We start from the raw sequence: 16817 nt of genomic DNA, 5'->3' as shown, positions 1-16817 counted from the left end.
TGTTAATCTCATGTTAGTGCCCTTGCTAAACTGACATGAATCCAGCCCAGTCACTTGCTTTAACTTCTTTTAAGTAGTATATACAGCTGATTTGCTCATCGGAGGACATAGTGTACAAACTTGTGAGTGTTGACCTCAATATTAGTCAAAACTAGTCTGGCCTTAAACATAGCAGAAAGCCAATTAGGTAGAAATGAATGTCACACAGACAATAGTCTTTACCACAATGGGACCATTCCAATAATTCCATCTTAGAGCTGTGAGTTCTAGAGTAGTATGTGTATTTGATATTCTGGTAGGATTTGTGTCAAGACAAAATGTCTCGTTACTGCTATCAGAGTATTTGATATTCTGTGAGGATCTGTGTCAAGACAAAATGTCTCGTCACTGCTTCGACATTTTTTAACCATGTGTTTTAGCCCAGTGATGTACAACACGCTTGACCTCCCAGAATATATTACCGGTCCCTTTTCATGACCGGTCCCTTGTGACAGAGGCGATTCTGAAGTAACCAGATGCAACTCCTTGTGTGCTAGACATGTGACAAATAAATCGGCTTTTAATAACATTGTCTTCTTGTTTTTGCTGTTAATTCTGTCTCTGCTCAATGACCCTGAAAGCAACAGCGAACCATTGGTGATGCTATTGATTTTTTTTTTTAATGTACAAACTTCTGATATTCGAATCTCAATCACATGGTATCCTCCCCGTCATAGTTAATGGGTTGTTTTTTTAACAACAAATGCAACGTGATTGACTTCCTAAGACACTCCTTATGAAAGTACACACATTTTAGATCGAAACCAAAAAATTACACCCATGGCCAAATCTGAGCAGTCTGAAGATCAGTCACCCCAGCTGCGTATCCCGTGAAGATCCGGGTTAGAACTGATCTTCAGTAATTACATGCTTGTAAGAGGTGACTAACGGGATCCAGTGGTCAAGGCCAACTGCTTAGATCTATGCTTATGATGTTGATCACTTGATTGTCTGGACCGGGCTCGAGTACTGCGTTAAACAGCAAACAATGACAGCCCTACAGGACTACAGACACTCCGAGAAGTACGTATTTAGACTGTTCTGCATGACCAGCGAAAAGAGTACCGATTTGCCATTTGCTCGGTATTACTACTAGACGGGTTGAAAATAATTGAGCGTGCCGTCCACTTCTTCACATATAACACGAAGCATGCAGTTGGTATTATTTATTAAAAATATATATTTATAACATACATATGATGCAAATGACCGTCTTATCGAGTATTTCAACACTGGTTATTGCTTACAAACACACATAATATATGCTATGTACACAGACACCCACACCAGTCACTATATAGCTACTCTTTCCTTGTATGTATGTATACAGTGTACAAGTGTGACAACAATATAGACAATATGGGATTATTGTCATCAAACTATTCACCCGTTATTCTGCATAGTTGGATGCTAATATTAACCACAACAGCTGTAATGATCACAGGTTAGTTCCACCATTCAAACATAAACAATATCAAAAATAACATTTTCATTATAAAAATTCACTTGAGGCATAACTGCTGTCTACAGTTTGAATGAGCGGGTATCCGAAATCCAAATGGTCCACAACATAAAATGGTCGGAATGAGCGGAATATCGAAATAGTCGGGTCGTGGCCATTCTCACATGCTGACCCGCTTATACACCAGAATTCGTTTATTGCAGACGCCAAGTTGGTAGGTAGGGGCCACTATGCACTAATCCTCACTAATTACCTATAATCCTCACCCAAAACTTCCATAACGCGAGGCGCGTTGGTGCTTCAAAGGTTGCACGACTGTTGGTTACAAACAGTGTTAAAATGTTATATCCTCGGCGTGACAAGCTTTAACCACCAGGCCATCCCGCTTAGGTTCTATCAGGGATAAACTACAATCTCTATATAGTCTCCCTGGTTATATGAACAGGTGAACATAAATGTACGTTGTTTGCTCAATATTTATTCTGACAATAAGAACGTTTAAACATCATTTTGGACCTATACTCAACTCTTATGTTCAGTCGTTATCTGAATATCGAACTTGTATATGTAAATTGTCTGATACGTTAGATCAGGGAGCCTATATGTTATAGAGTATCCCTGGTTAGATACATAGCGTTTTGCATCTCAGCTAACTGTCTTGTTACTTCGGTTGACAATAACATTACCTATTACGTAGAATGTAATCAGGTCAAGTCACCTACGACTGATTTGGCTAATCAGATGAACGTATCTTGCATAAAGAAATGCTACAAAATCGTACACAGATGTGCCCTTATTAGTTCGATTTCATTCGTAACTACTCGCCTCTTTTCGTAACCTACTTGAAGACTTTGCCGGAATGGCACGACTAGTTACGAATTGTTTGACTTGTCACCCACAACCAAAAACAGCGGAATCAAGCCATGAAATAAACTGCTGGTCTGGCTAGTGCTAATGTAAATCTTTAGAACATGAGAAAAAACCCGGTTCACAACACCGGGCATAACATGACATGTCAAGACATAGCAAATACGTCTTGTTCTTCATCACGAAATATAAATACATAACAAGCAATGGATGATTCGCTGTTACCACGAGAAATGACAAATTACAAACGTGTTAGATGTTTGGCCATAGTCAAGCTATCAATCAAACCAAGTGATCATGAGAACATTTGTACATATATTGGCAAGTGCATTTGGGTCTGAGATGGGGTTGAAGGATATAAGCTAGTGGCAGACACCTAAACTCTTCGTCACCACTCGTTCTTTTCCGTAAATTCGCCATTCAGCTTGCCCGGAAATAACACAAGATGGTCAGGATTGCTGAATGGCTGAGATGCTCACATCGTAATCCACAGGTGCGGTTTTTCTTTCTTTACAGTATTTAGACAACTAACAAATCACATCTGTAATCAAATTAATCAGCTCTAAAAGCATATTTCACAATTCCAAGTACAGAATATCGACAAAAATAGACCGACTATCTTTATCCTAACAGCAGAGATGTTCCCTAAAAAAAAGTTCACTTTTGATTATGAGCACAGAAATGCTTTCAACGTGAACGAAATATGTAATTTTGCACGTGAGATGTGCATTAAAAGCCAACAAATAAACCAAAGTAAATGTTGTGGATGCAAAAAAGAACAAAACTTAAAATGCAAACAACCCACTGATTTCAAAGCAACAAAACATAAACACGAACAGATCCTCTCATCTCAACAGACATTGCATGTAGATTATATCTGTCAAGATGTTATGCATATATATTATAACAATGTCAAACGCAGTCAAAAAACAGATTAACGTCCGATATTGCATGGAGCCTCAGATTTGTAAAATACATCAGCTGTAATTGTGTCATTACTCTGAGATCCGATGACAGTGTGTAAGAGAAATAGGACACATTCTCGTTCTCTCAATTCCACGCTTTTATGCCAATAATTCTTCATAATAAAAGTAAAACATAAACCTCCTTTAATGAAGCATACACCATTATGGATAAGAACACCTTGTTCCTTGCATAGAGCGACGTTTCCGTGTAGATTTTTACACCTTTACCAAGATACACTTTACACTTAAACGTCGCTTTGCGCAACAAACAGTTGTTATCCATGAAGCCGGTTGCTTTATTGTTGACTCAAATCTGGAAATATTGCTGAGTGTGGCGTAAATCTAAACTCACTCACTATAGAAATAAGGTGAAACAATAAACACCTTTCTCACCACTGACATGACTCATGTAAGTACAACCCAACTGCATACTGTGACGCTGGCCATTTACTGGAGGTGACATTGTTCAGTCTATGTACAGACAAAGGCTTACTTTAGGTGTATCGAAAATATGTCCTTATGAGACCATTCGCCAGTGACGCTGCATGCGTTTAAATGATGCATAGATTCAATGCAATCTGATCGTCACATTTGAAAAAAGATGACACTCTCAGATCTCAACGCCAGGAACACAATTGCAAAATCTGAGAAACGTCATTTGATTATGCTTGAAGTATGCTGTGAGTCAGTCTGTATACATTCCGATCTGAAGTTACAGACTGTGACCACACTACAATAGAACTTGTCAATGATATTATTATTATAGTTATCATTATTATAATAGGAATGCTTTGGTCTTGGTACGACACTGGAAAGAGAGAATGGCGTGTTTGGAAGACTGGATCACTCAACTGCTTCCCGCCTGAGGTGTATAAATGGCCATAGAGTGAGTGAGTGAGTGAGTGAGTTTAGTTTTACGCCGCACTCAGCAATATTCCAGCTATATGGCGGCGGTCTGTAAATAATCGAGTCTGGACCAGACAATCCAGTGATCAACAACATGAGCATCGATCTGCGCAATTGGGAACCGATGACATGCGTCAACCAAGTCAGCGAGCCTGACCACCCGATCCCGTTAGTCGCCTCTTACGACAAGCTGAGTCGCCTTTTATGGCAAAATGGCCATAGAAGATATATTAGCATGAACGAGGGAGGCAGGTTTTTAACAGTACTGTCTGTCAGTACAAAGTAGCTATACTCGGCTTTTTCTTCCATGTATTGACTTCTCGGAAAATAGTTTAATAAAGTCTAGTTATATATCTATAAAACTGATTCTGTGTTCATGTAGCTGCCTTAATCGTTTGAGCGTTACTCATTTTCAAAGCAAAGAATGCTACCCTCATTGATATATGATAAACATAGACATTAGTGTAAGTTACGGCGGGGTCCCTTTGTGTGTGACGTCTATGGGCTTTTTGCCTACAGTGAAGTACAAGCCGAATGCCAGGCAGTAGGTGATGGTCCCTGCAACGATGCCGAGTATGGCGAAGATGAGGGCGATCTTGGCCTTCTTCCTCGCCTCGTGTTCCTGGCCCAGCTTCCAGGCCCAGTTGGATTTCACTGAAACAGTGACAGAACGTTGAAAAGATTCAACATATGTAACATACAAGTCGTCATTAATAAAAGATCTAATGACATACAGGACAGGTAAAGAAAGGCTTCTCAGTGATAATAGATGTCTTAATCTGTCATAATATTTAATGTGTTGACAAACACATGTGACATGCAGACATAAAGTTCAGAAAACACTAGCAAACATCAGTTGTATAGGTCAGCCACCCAAAATGAAAATGACAAACATTCGTTCATTCAATATGTTGTGTGTCCTCCTCGCGCGTCCAAGACTCATGTGCATCTTGTGTTCATGCTCCTTATCAAGTTCATAAAGAAATCTTGAGGAATCGCATTCCATTCCTCAACTAGAGCTCTGCGGAGTTCTGAGAGAGTCACTGGTGCTCAGTGACGTGTGCAGACACGTCGACCGAGTTCATACCAGGCATGCTCAAATGGGTTGAGGTTTGGTGATCATGCTGACCACTCCATATGCTCTATACCGTGCTGTCTAAGGAGTTCCGTGACAATCTTGGCTTTGTGAGGCCAGGTGGGGTCGTCTTGCAGTGAAGTGGGTCAACCATAAAAACCAGTAACAGTACTACTGCAGAGCCAGATTCTCGTCTGGACAACGCTGTCCGGTAAGACTGCCGTCGACGTGGAGAAAGTCCGGTAGGAGTTGTCCCTCCCCAAACCACGAACAATCAGTGGCTTGAGCAGAACAGAACGGCGTCTGCTAGCTGAGTTCATGTTGTTTTAAGCTGCAAACTGCTGTATCGGTTCTTTCGTGACTGATATCATACGTAACGAGCCCGGGATCCGATCCACGAAGCGTTCGTAGAGCTACAACATTCGTGAGTTTATCATATACAATAGAGTTACGACTTACGAACGCTTTGTGGATTGGCCCCTTGAGCGAGATACCAATTAAAAGTTACGACCGATCGTAACCCTGGGGCCAGATCCACAACGCGGATTGTTGTTTAGTTGGTTCCAAAGAGGACATATTCAGAACCGATATCCCTAATGTGTACATTTCTGATCATGATATTCGTGATGGTGTCGGTACAGGGGCGAATACAACTTTCTGTGAAAGGTGGGTGCACGCTGTTAAAAAAGAGGGGGTGGGTGTGCACACTTCATTTTCATCCTAGTTCCAATGGACATTTAACAAAATTTCAGAACAAAGGGAGGGGTGCGCACCTCTGCAATTCCTTCTGGATCGGTCCATGCGTTATCAGCAATAGTCACTGGGGACTATTATAAGCATAAGGTTATCTTAACGCCATGATTATAATAATCTATGAAAACATGTGGTAGCTACAAATACTTTTAGGCTGGAGCTGTCATCCAGTGATCAACAGCATGAGAATCAATCCTCGCAAATGAGTTACGGTGATATATGTCAACCAAGTCAGCGAGTCCAACTACCCGATCCCGTGAGCTGACTCTTACGACAAGCATGGGTTACTGACGGTCATGAACCTTCACAGGCCCCTCGTTTATGGATTAAACACCATTTGGAATGAGTGTCCAATTGCATCCTATAAAACAAGTAACCAAATCAAAGTCCAAAATCAATACATGCAATGCTCAAAAATAGTATTTTCCTTCATGCATTAACCAAAGGGTCGGGTATAAATCCCCATCAGTAATACACACATTCGCCTCTTGTTTCCACCTGCAGAACAGGTAGAGTGAAAATAGCCAGGTCATTATTCCAGCAAATTACCTTCCTAATTTGTCTGGATTTGGCAACATGGTTGCTTCATCATCGATTAACCCACACCTTGTCTGTAGATCGATACAGTGCATTACATGTTTGGTTGACCGGCAATATCGACCATGGAGAGTCGACCTGGTGATAGTGACATCACACACGCGTGTCTATAACGTGGCTGCCAATCAACGTCATGTGACACGCAGACGGGCCTGTTCCCTGTCTACCTGCAGTGTGTCACAAAGAGTTTAGTTTTAAGTCGTTGTTAGCTATACTACAGCAATATCATGGCAAGGACACCAGAAATGGACTTGACACATTGTAGCCATTTGGGGAATCGAACCTGGGTCTTCAGCGTGAAGTGGAACGCTTTAAACATGAGGCTATCCCACGGGTAAGACAGACCCTCGGATCCCAACTGGATCCTTTTCTGACGTGTATGGGTTGTTTTAGGTCATTTGTAAACCGGATCTTCACCGTCACCAAGTGGTCATACCAAGAAACTATGATAAACAACATATATGCTTATAAATTATCAAATGTTTTATCGTTTATATAACCTCGTTAAAACTGATTTCAGTCGATTTTCGATCTCAACGTATTTTGGGCGTGAATCACAGTAAAACAATATCATTTCCAGTTGATAAAACATCTCCAAGCATGCGAAAATTGCACTTGCTGTAATTTGGTGCTTGAAAGCATGGAGTTTATTGTGTAATTCCAACGGCAAACGTGCCCATTCAGTGGGTTGGTTACTGACATTTATATACATTCCATTCGAACGGACACGTGAAGGTCTGGGGTAGAATAGGCCTTCAGCAGCCTATGCTTGTCAGCCTATGCAGCCTATGTCATCGGTTTCCAATTGTGCAGATCGATGCTCATGCTGTTGATCACCGGATTGTCTTGTTCACTTTCATATGTTAGCAATCTGCATTGTGAGTACTTACGGCGATAAACGTAAAACTTCGCCTATTTTCTCTTAAAAATCCACAATCCAAATTGTTCACACATTTTTAAAAAAAAACATGAAAAAATGTTTTGTGTCATGAAGTTGATGACGTCACAAAGATATGACGTCGAAATCTAATATCAGTCCTGTGTTCATTTAAAACCAATGAAGAATGATTTTGGATGAGAAATAGAAGTCACCCTGGAGTCTACTGATATCAGTTTTCTCAACAATCGTTGATACAGGTTAATAGCCTCGGATAGTTGTTACTTTATCAACTCGTGTTGATATATTTGATATTTGATATTAGGCCACACTTGGATGAGATTCTCTATATATACCTTCGCAGGTTTACTCAGCGTTTGCCTTTCATTTCAGGAAAACAGAACAGAAGCAGCAACCAGACTGTAGGTTGGTAATGTCTTTCAAGAGATGATGTTCCTCGTAAAAGAAAAAATACTAACATTCGACAAATCACAGGGTAACCCACTGGTTAACGCGCAGACTCGTAACAATGAAGACCCGGGTTGATTCCCCATAACGCACAAGGCCCATTTCTGCTGTCCGCCGTGCTATTGCTGAAAAATTGCTAAATCGCTATAACCCAACTCATCCACACAGCATTATAGCGCAGATCACTATATTCTTTACTCAGTTTGTCCTTTACCCGCTACAAGCTGCCCCGCCGCTATGTGTTCAATCCTGAAGACACAAAGCCCAGCTTACGTGGTTTACAGATTGTTTATCTTAAACGGATGGTCTGTGGTCGATTTCATCATTAAATCGATTGACAATTTATTTGATTGACACACATTAAAATCAGATCCTAGTTTTCGCTGCAGCTAAACAAGCGAACACTAAGAGTAGAGTTGATTGGAACTGATTAACACACCACTGACCGTACCCGTCGACAAAGGCTTGAATGGACCATCGTCATGTTGAAAAATTGTTTTGTTTGTGTTTGTTTGATGTTTAACGCCGTGGAGACATTCTTAAAGCTACATGGCGGTAAACAGTAGTGTTAACAAAACAGTTCCTGTGATCGATATCATGAGCACAGATCCACAAAACTGCGATCCGAAAATACGTCATCCATGTCACCTGTTTAATTTGTGGCCTCATAAAAGCAGCAAAGGTTCCGTGGGATCTGAACCGGTGAGTAACCTAATGGTTAAAGCGCCGAAGACCCGGGTTCGATTCTCCGCATGGGTACAATGTGTGAAGCCCATTTCTGGTGTCCCCCGCTGTGATACTGATGGAACGTTGCCACCATTCTCTTGATTCTATTCTATTAAATTACATTCGTGATTCCATTCTCTGCTCGCTCCATTACTTTTCAGGAATGGAGTCACGTGAACCAGATTACAAATTAAGACCATTTTGTCGTTTTGACATTTAATTTTGATAACAGAAATATTCCCAATATCTCAATATATATTCCTCCTAACACTCCATTCCTTAAAAATAATGTGTCTCGGCCCCACCAGAGACTCGCCGCCATTATTTGATATGCATGGAAAGTCACTCTCACATTACCGTCTTCATATTGCAGGTCTTCGGCATGACGAGCAAACGATTTACACGACCGGCCCGTTACGAACTTTCAAACAGAAATTATGAGAAGGGTGTAAGAATGACTGAGTACAGGACAACATGAGACCCCAGAGATGTGCTTCACCAACTGCAACTATGTAGATAATCGACCCTGGCCTTTGGCGTGAGGAGCAATTATTTTGCTCCAGGGGTCACCTTCTGTCCCTTCCACAACAAAGATGCATGTTTGACAATAACCCAGCAACGGTCTATACCGTAACAGAATAGCTCTTTACACTGTAATAGAATAGTGCTTCCACACGTTGTGATCGCGATCCACATGGAATAAATATGTATCAGTTTATTGTGCGAATAGCTGAGCCGGATCGTGTTTCTACCGATCTCATTAAGATCAGATCCCAGTGCTCGCTACTGCTAAACGGAACTTAACGATTATGGGAACTAAAGTCTGACATTAATCAGATAGCGTTTCCGTCGCCCGTCCACAGTGCATTGAGACAGAACCCCAAGCTTTGTTCTATCTTTAAGATAAAAATGAAACAATAGATTTCAATTAAAAGAATGTCCCGTGGGCTAAAATAGCCTTCACGATTACCAAAGGAAGCTTGCAGCCAGAAGTATAAAAAATAACGGAACTCAGCAGATCTCCCGTACTGCCTTTGCGGAGGTTGCACAATGGAAGACAGGAATTTTATGGAGAAGCCCTTCCTACTTCGATGTCTCTGACTATTTATGAATCTGAAACAAGTGTTACAGGCGACTGGGTTAATATGTCTCACTGTCCCTGAACCAAATTATCTTCCCTTCCGTCCAGGCCTTCCTACAGCGCTATATCTTAAATGAAGCTAGTCTAGGCTCCGAATCTCTCATCTCGATGGGGACAGTTTTCAAATTTAAAAAGAATTATTTCATTTCGGTCCGAATGATATATAATCAGAGACTAAGCGTTAGTGAATGAGTGAGTTTAGTTCTACGCCGAACACAGTAATATTCCAGCTATATGGCGGTGGTCCGTAAATAATTAAGTCTGGACCAGTCAATCCAGTGATAAACAGCAGGAGCATCGATCTGTGCAGTTGGGAAGCGATGACGAGTAAACCACTTTAAGTTAGCGACCCTGACCACCCGATCCCGTTAGTCACCACTTACGACAAGCATAGTCGCCTTTTATGGTAAGCATGGGTTACTGAAGGCCTGTTCTACCCCGGGACCTTCTCGGGTCAATGAGCGTTAGTCTGGTGACAGGGCATACTAACACAACACGTGTAAACACTATGGAAGAGTTGATATGGTGGGTGAGTGCGTGAGTGAGCTATGACGGGAAAGAGTGAGTGTTTGTTGCGTGCGTCTTTGAGCGTGATTGAATATTTACTTCTTGTTTACCGCACTCAGCAGTCCGCTAACTATATGACAGTTGTCTGTAAATATTCATGTCTGGACTAGACAATTCAGTGATCAACATCATGAGCAACATCTACGCAGCTGGGATACGATGACATGGAGCAGCCAAATCGGCGAGCCTGACCACCCGACCCGGTTATATTAGTTATCTCTTGCGATAACCACGGGCTACTGAAGAGGCGTGGGTGTGGTTGGAAGGTTCTTGGTAACTCGAACTCAGTACAGTTTGACGAATTGAAAGTGAAAGTAGCGAACATGTTGAATATACGAGTATTACTAAGGTTAACCTCAACTCCCATTCTTTAACATTGCACGAATGCTACCTTAATCAAGTTCGATAACCTTTGTGTTTTGTGAATTGAGGCCCAGGACTAGTTCACGCTGATATATTTTCAACTTAATGTCAACGATTACTGACCCCGAGGTCCCTGTTCACGAAACAATATATCGATCCCTTTACAAAAAAAAATTGAGTTAAAGTTAAAGAATTGATCTGTGCGGCTTTTTTTTTTAATTTAATGTTTTAATTACCGGTGGCGTCAGCCCAACGAAACAACACCCAGACGTTTGAACCTGACCCTGACTGCAGTCAACCAATAGCTCCACAACACCGTGGTTCGTTTACACCTGCCTGCAACACTTCGGGGATAAAGAACGGAAAGCATTTTATAATACTTCGGTATAAGAGAGTGATCAAATATTTAACTGGTTCGTGCCCACCAATGAACGATTTGATCTCCCCACAGCTATTCGTTTCAGGACTCATTTCCTAACCGAGTTTCTGCTGATGTGTAAATAATTTACTGCGGTAGATGGCGGGTCGAGCAGGTGACAGGTGCAGGCGTGTCCGTCTCGCGCACATCGCTCGCGTAAAGCGATAACGTACACATATTACGGACGTTTCAATACCTCTCCTCAAGCAGTGTAAGGCGGCTGGTGTTTGTTTACGCTTCTCATCTCCAACCTTAGTGAGTGAGTGAGTGAGTGAGTTTAGTTTTACGTCGCACTTAGCAATATTCCAGCTATATGGCGACGGTCTGTAAATAATCGAGTCTGGACCAGACAATCCAGTGATCAACAACATGAGCATCGATCTGCGCAATGGGGAACCGATGACATGTGTCAACCAAGTCAGCTAGTCTGACCACCCGATCCCGTTAGTCGCCTCTTACGACAAGCATAGTCACCTTTTATGGCAAGCATGGGTTGCTGAAGGCCTATTCTACCCCGGGACCTTCACAGGTCCCAACCTTAGTTCAACAAGAAGCAGGTCGGCGAAAACGTAAATGAAAGTACGAATATGATAATGATATAATTTCTACTACCAAATGTGTAAAATTTGGAACACCTTCTTAATAGTGTTAGGTGCAGTTGTGGTGTATATCGAGACGCTTTTGGAGTGGTTAGGTAGCCTAGTGGTTAAAGTGTTCGCCGAAGACGAGGGTTCGATTCCCCACACGGATACAATGTGTTAAGCATATTTGAATATTTCTGGTGTCCCCACCATAATATTGTTGGAACATTGCAGAGTAAAATAAACTCACTCGAGTCGCTTTGATTCGGAAACGTGTAATTGTAGATGAAGAAAATACAAGCTACTCTGTATTTCTAGCCAGAGGAAATTCAGGAAAGAGCAAAAGGAAAAAGGAGTACAGATTCAGTGCGGACGGGAGATGGGAAACACGTACGCTGTAAGTATAGTCTACCCGTCTTCGGATTACAGTTATACATTCCGATGTTTATTGAAGTCATTGCGATGTTTACTGCTATCAGTATGAACTTTTTTGAGTGTGTTTAGATTTATGCCGCACTCAGAACTATGACAGGGGTCTACCATACAATCCAGTGATGAATACCATGAGCATCGATGTACGCAACGAGTCAAACGAGTCGTCGAGCCTGTCCACCCGATCCGGTTAATCACTTCTTACGACGGGCAAGGGTTACTGAATGTCATTTCTAACCCGGATGTCACGAGTCATGCTTCTACAATATGTTTGGGTTTGTTCTGAGTATATGATATATGAACCCCATTCACTGAATCACTCACTCGGGTTCGAATCCGATCTGTCATTAAGTAACAGTAACGTTAAAGTTGATGCCTACTCACCTCCGTAATGGTATCCAATGAAACCAAATATGAAGTTACATGCGAACACCACAAAACAGTTGGTCATGACGAAGTCTTTAGGTTTCCGGTCTGGGTCAGGGTTCTGGGCGATGATGGGAACACCACCTTGTTGGGTGACTGCGTCGCCATTGGTGGAGTAGGTTGCTCCCGAGCTACGGACGTCGACGTGCACCTCGGTGTGGTTGATGGTGGCTGGTTCGTTACCGTTAACGTCGCCCATGATCACGGGAGCAACACTGTAGTCATGGAAACGAAGATAGTCAATAGCAACCTGGATTTTCATGGATGGATTGAGTGGATCACAGAGTGGGTTGGGTACAAAGTCGCTTTGAACAGTATTCCAGTTATGACACGACTTTAGCTTGGCGTGGGAGAAAAACCAGAAGTATTGAAGGTCTCAGACGCTTTCCGCTTTGATGAATCCCACGAGCGTGGATATCACGTGGGGTAAGTCATGCTCAACCGGAAGTGGTCCGTCATCAACCATTTTCAACCATTTCCCCGATAGATGGTCGATTCCTGTAGAAAGTGAGCCCCACACTTTGCAAGATATTAACATTTCCAAGAAGTAAATGTTTATGAAACAAACCTGTCTTATAAACTGAATGGTCATTGATTATAGCTCCTATATCATTTGGTCCTAACATATTATATTTTGTTTACATCTGAAGCATTTCTTGGAAAGTCTGAAGGTGCGGATCGGAAAGGCCGAGAAATCGACCACTTTCGACGACTTTACAAAATGATTAGTTAAATTAATTTCTTGTATTGAGCATTGTTAGGTTGAGTAGCCACTCTGTCAAGATTTTAGCTTCTGTGAAAACAGGGGTTACCGCTGTGGATATGGTGTACACAAAACCCTCAAACACAGTTGGGGTGTGTTATGTTCTATTCGATTATTTATTTATTTATTTATTTATTTATTTATTTATTTATTTATTTATTTATTTATTTATTTATTTATTTATTTATTTATTTTTATGTAGGTGTTATATTGCACATCTCAATAGATAAATGATAGCCTGCATTTTAATACCATGTGTCTTCTTGTGTCTTAGAATTAAAACACGCAATAAACAATTGAAGTATGTGGTCGTGATTGCCTGTGATTTGAAAAATATTGTCCTCCTCTCTCGCTGTCTCTAAACATACACACGCAAGCACGCACGCACGCACGCACGCACGCACGCACGCACGCACGCACGCACGCACGCACGCACGCACGCACACACACACATGAAATCCCACAAGACTTGACATGTTCATATGTTATTGCGTGTGCAAGGTTGGGAACAACATGGTCTTCCGTGTTAATAGTTCACTGGATATTACAACTATTAGACAGAACAAATGTCATGTCTGATTGGTATCTCGCATTCACAGCTGCCGCACGGCGACTGGTTCAATGTCTTACCTCCCGATAATTTCCAAGCACTTTGTCTAATACCTTTACATATATAAATCTTGATCGAAATTATGTGACGTGTCTTGTTACACTTTTGTAATATTAATTTCTGTTTCCACAACGAATAAGAGAAAATATCACATTTCAATTTCAAATAATGTCCAATACGATTAATTTGACTGACATTCTTGAACATCGAGGAAGCTGTTTGCATCCTGGTGTGTCTACTCCAAAGCATACTGTAGATGAGGCTGTGAGTAATTCTGGCTCAGACAAACCAGTAATTGAATGCAAGCACAACGTCTCAGTCAGTATTTGTGGTGTATGAAGGCGGCATGTATAAAGATCTGGACCAGACTATCCAGTGATTGACATAATGTCAAACATTCAGACCCTCCTGGAATACTAATACCCACACCTGCCAACTCTCGCGCATTTGATGCATTTTCGCGTGCGTTGCCACAGCGATTGTACAATTGGCAGTCAAAGCTATGAATGGATTTGTAAAAATAGTAAACTTTCAACAAGTGGAAAGGCACGGCATTTGAACTGAGACAAAACCTAAATGACTTGCTTTGTATATCAATTAGAATTATTTGGTATGTGACGAATTCCATAAACTATAATACTGTACGCGAACCAGTGGAGATAAAGTGAATGAGTTAGGTTTTATGCCGAACTCAGCAACATTCCACCTACATGATGGTAGTCTTTAAATATACGAGTGTGGATCAGACAATCCAGACACTACCAGCATGAGCATCGATCTACGCAGCTGGGATACGGTGACATGTACCAACCAAATCAGGGAGCACGACCACCCGATCCCCTTATAGTCACCTTCCGAAAACAATCATGGGTTGCTGAAGATCAGTTGTAACCCGGATCTTAATGGCTATATGAAGAAGAGTACATCTCATTTGCATACTATAGCTTGCATCAGAAAGGTACATTTGACATTTGATGAAATTTCAAGGGGAAAAATTATACCATTTGCTCTCCTGTAACTTCATTTGTTTCGGGTGATTTTACAAAATGTCTTAAATACAAAAGTTGGGATAAACGATAGTCAATATTTAGCAATCAAACTTTAGTTGGGTTCAAAACTACGAAATAAACGCCGTGAGTAATTTAGTTAAGTCGTATCTCCTACATTACTGACTGTACATATCTTCCTATTTTGATGGTGTTAATAAGTTATATAACGTCTACCCATTGAATAAAATGTGTTCAAACAAATTAAAAACGGGCGCACACCGCAAAGCCCTGTTTATACAGACATCCGGTGTCATTCCCGGATTAATAGGGTTCCATCGTAATAAACATGTGGGGATTTCTATAAATATCCTGTCCCAGCCTTCTCATTGATGAAGTCAATTTTCTGACAAATTTCTGAACGATTATTTCAAGACACTGATCTGCAAATCATCTAATGTATCTTAAACAAACCGGCTCATTTTTTTCTTGTATCTAATATCACTCCTCTATCAATGTGTTCTCTACTGACTCCAGTATTCATGTAATCAAATTCATTACGTAATCACATCTTAGTCATCCACTATACGGAATATTACAAACTGCCTTTGATCATAGATTTCATTGTGAAATCATAAATTACTCCCTAAGCTGATATATTGTAGACTCCAGTATGTATTGTGAAATCATACATTGACCCTAAATATAGTATAATTTAGACTGCATTTACTGTGAAATCATACATTATCCCTAAATCTAATGTAATATAGACGTTTCTTTTTATTGCGAAATGATACATCGGCCCTAAACCTAATATAACACAGACTGCATTTATTGTGAAATCATCCATTTGCCCTAAATTTACTGTAGACAATAGAGTTCTTTATAGCACCTGTCATCATAAATTGGTCCTAAATCTGAGATACGACTGACTCATTTATTCACATTTCACCGTATAGAATGTTGAAGATGTACGTGTCTTCTGACGAAATAATTACATCTCCACTTAGAGGTATTTTCTTAATATATATAATTGGCTACGAAAGATAATTTATGATTTAAGTACCGTGTGTCTCGTATATTCATTAACCTGGAATTTACCTTTTTCGTTCAGTGGGGTGGTGCATACCTGAGTGTAGGTTGTTATTGCGTTGTGGTTTTCGGTTGTGGTGTAATCTTTGTGTGTTTACGTAAGAGGTAAGTGCTACCACAGTAGCATGCACTGAATTATCATGAGATAACTTGAATATTTACACAAGGTATCCGAACAAACAGTTCTACAACATGACACGCCGATCCAGCTCTGTACACCGCGTCCTCTGTCACTGACAGTGACACATCTGTCTCTGCATATGACACACCTTGATTCGTGTATTGTCTTTCAAATACCTCTACCTACAACGATTTCGGCAACATCAAAGGTACTCACCTGTAGTTTAAATCGGGTTGGTGATGGGTCCTTGCGATACGGGTGACTTTGGCACAGGTGAGATGTTTACATGTCAAATTGTCGTTATAGTTTGTTTGTATCTCCCGTCCTTCGAAAATAGGACATTTACCTGGTGACGTCACGCAGGTATGATTCAAGGGAGGTGACTCTAATAACTTAAGAACCCAATGGTAGTCTGGTAGAACGCCCGCACGCAGAATTGTCATTGAGAACGTGAATAAAGTTAAGACAGTGGTGGATATTGATTCGGTCTGCATGGAACTTGCTTGCGGACATCCCATAGAATTTGTTGTGCTCTTTGTCATACAATAAGTATTTCATGTCTTCATGCTACAGCTAATAAGA

General features: G+C 41.0%; 1 protein-coding gene across 1 annotated transcript; it reads right to left on the bottom strand.

Annotated features, from left to right (window-relative positions):
* Nucleotides 1-1190: 1190 nt before the first annotated feature.
* On the bottom strand, nt 1191-16600 carry LOC137296850 (uncharacterized). Its single transcript, XM_067828718.1, has 3 exons — nt 16452-16600; nt 12622-12878; nt 1191-4893 (listed from the first exon to the last, which is right to left on the bottom strand). Exons 2-3 carry the CDS (start codon nt 12860-12862, stop codon nt 4709-4711), a joined length of 426 nt encoding a protein of 141 aa, XP_067684819.1. The 5' UTR covers nt 12863-12878; nt 16452-16600; the 3' UTR covers nt 1191-4708.
* Between the last annotated feature and the right edge of the window lie 217 nt (nt 16601-16817).

The sequence above is a fragment of the Haliotis asinina genome, chromosome 9 (assembly GCF_037392515.1).
Source record: "Haliotis asinina isolate JCU_RB_2024 chromosome 9, JCU_Hal_asi_v2, whole genome shotgun sequence".
NCBI lineage: Eukaryota > Metazoa > Mollusca > Gastropoda > Lepetellida > Haliotidae > Haliotis > Haliotis asinina.
Note: the sequence above shows the minus strand (reverse complement) of the source record. Positions and strands in the feature narration are given on the sequence as shown.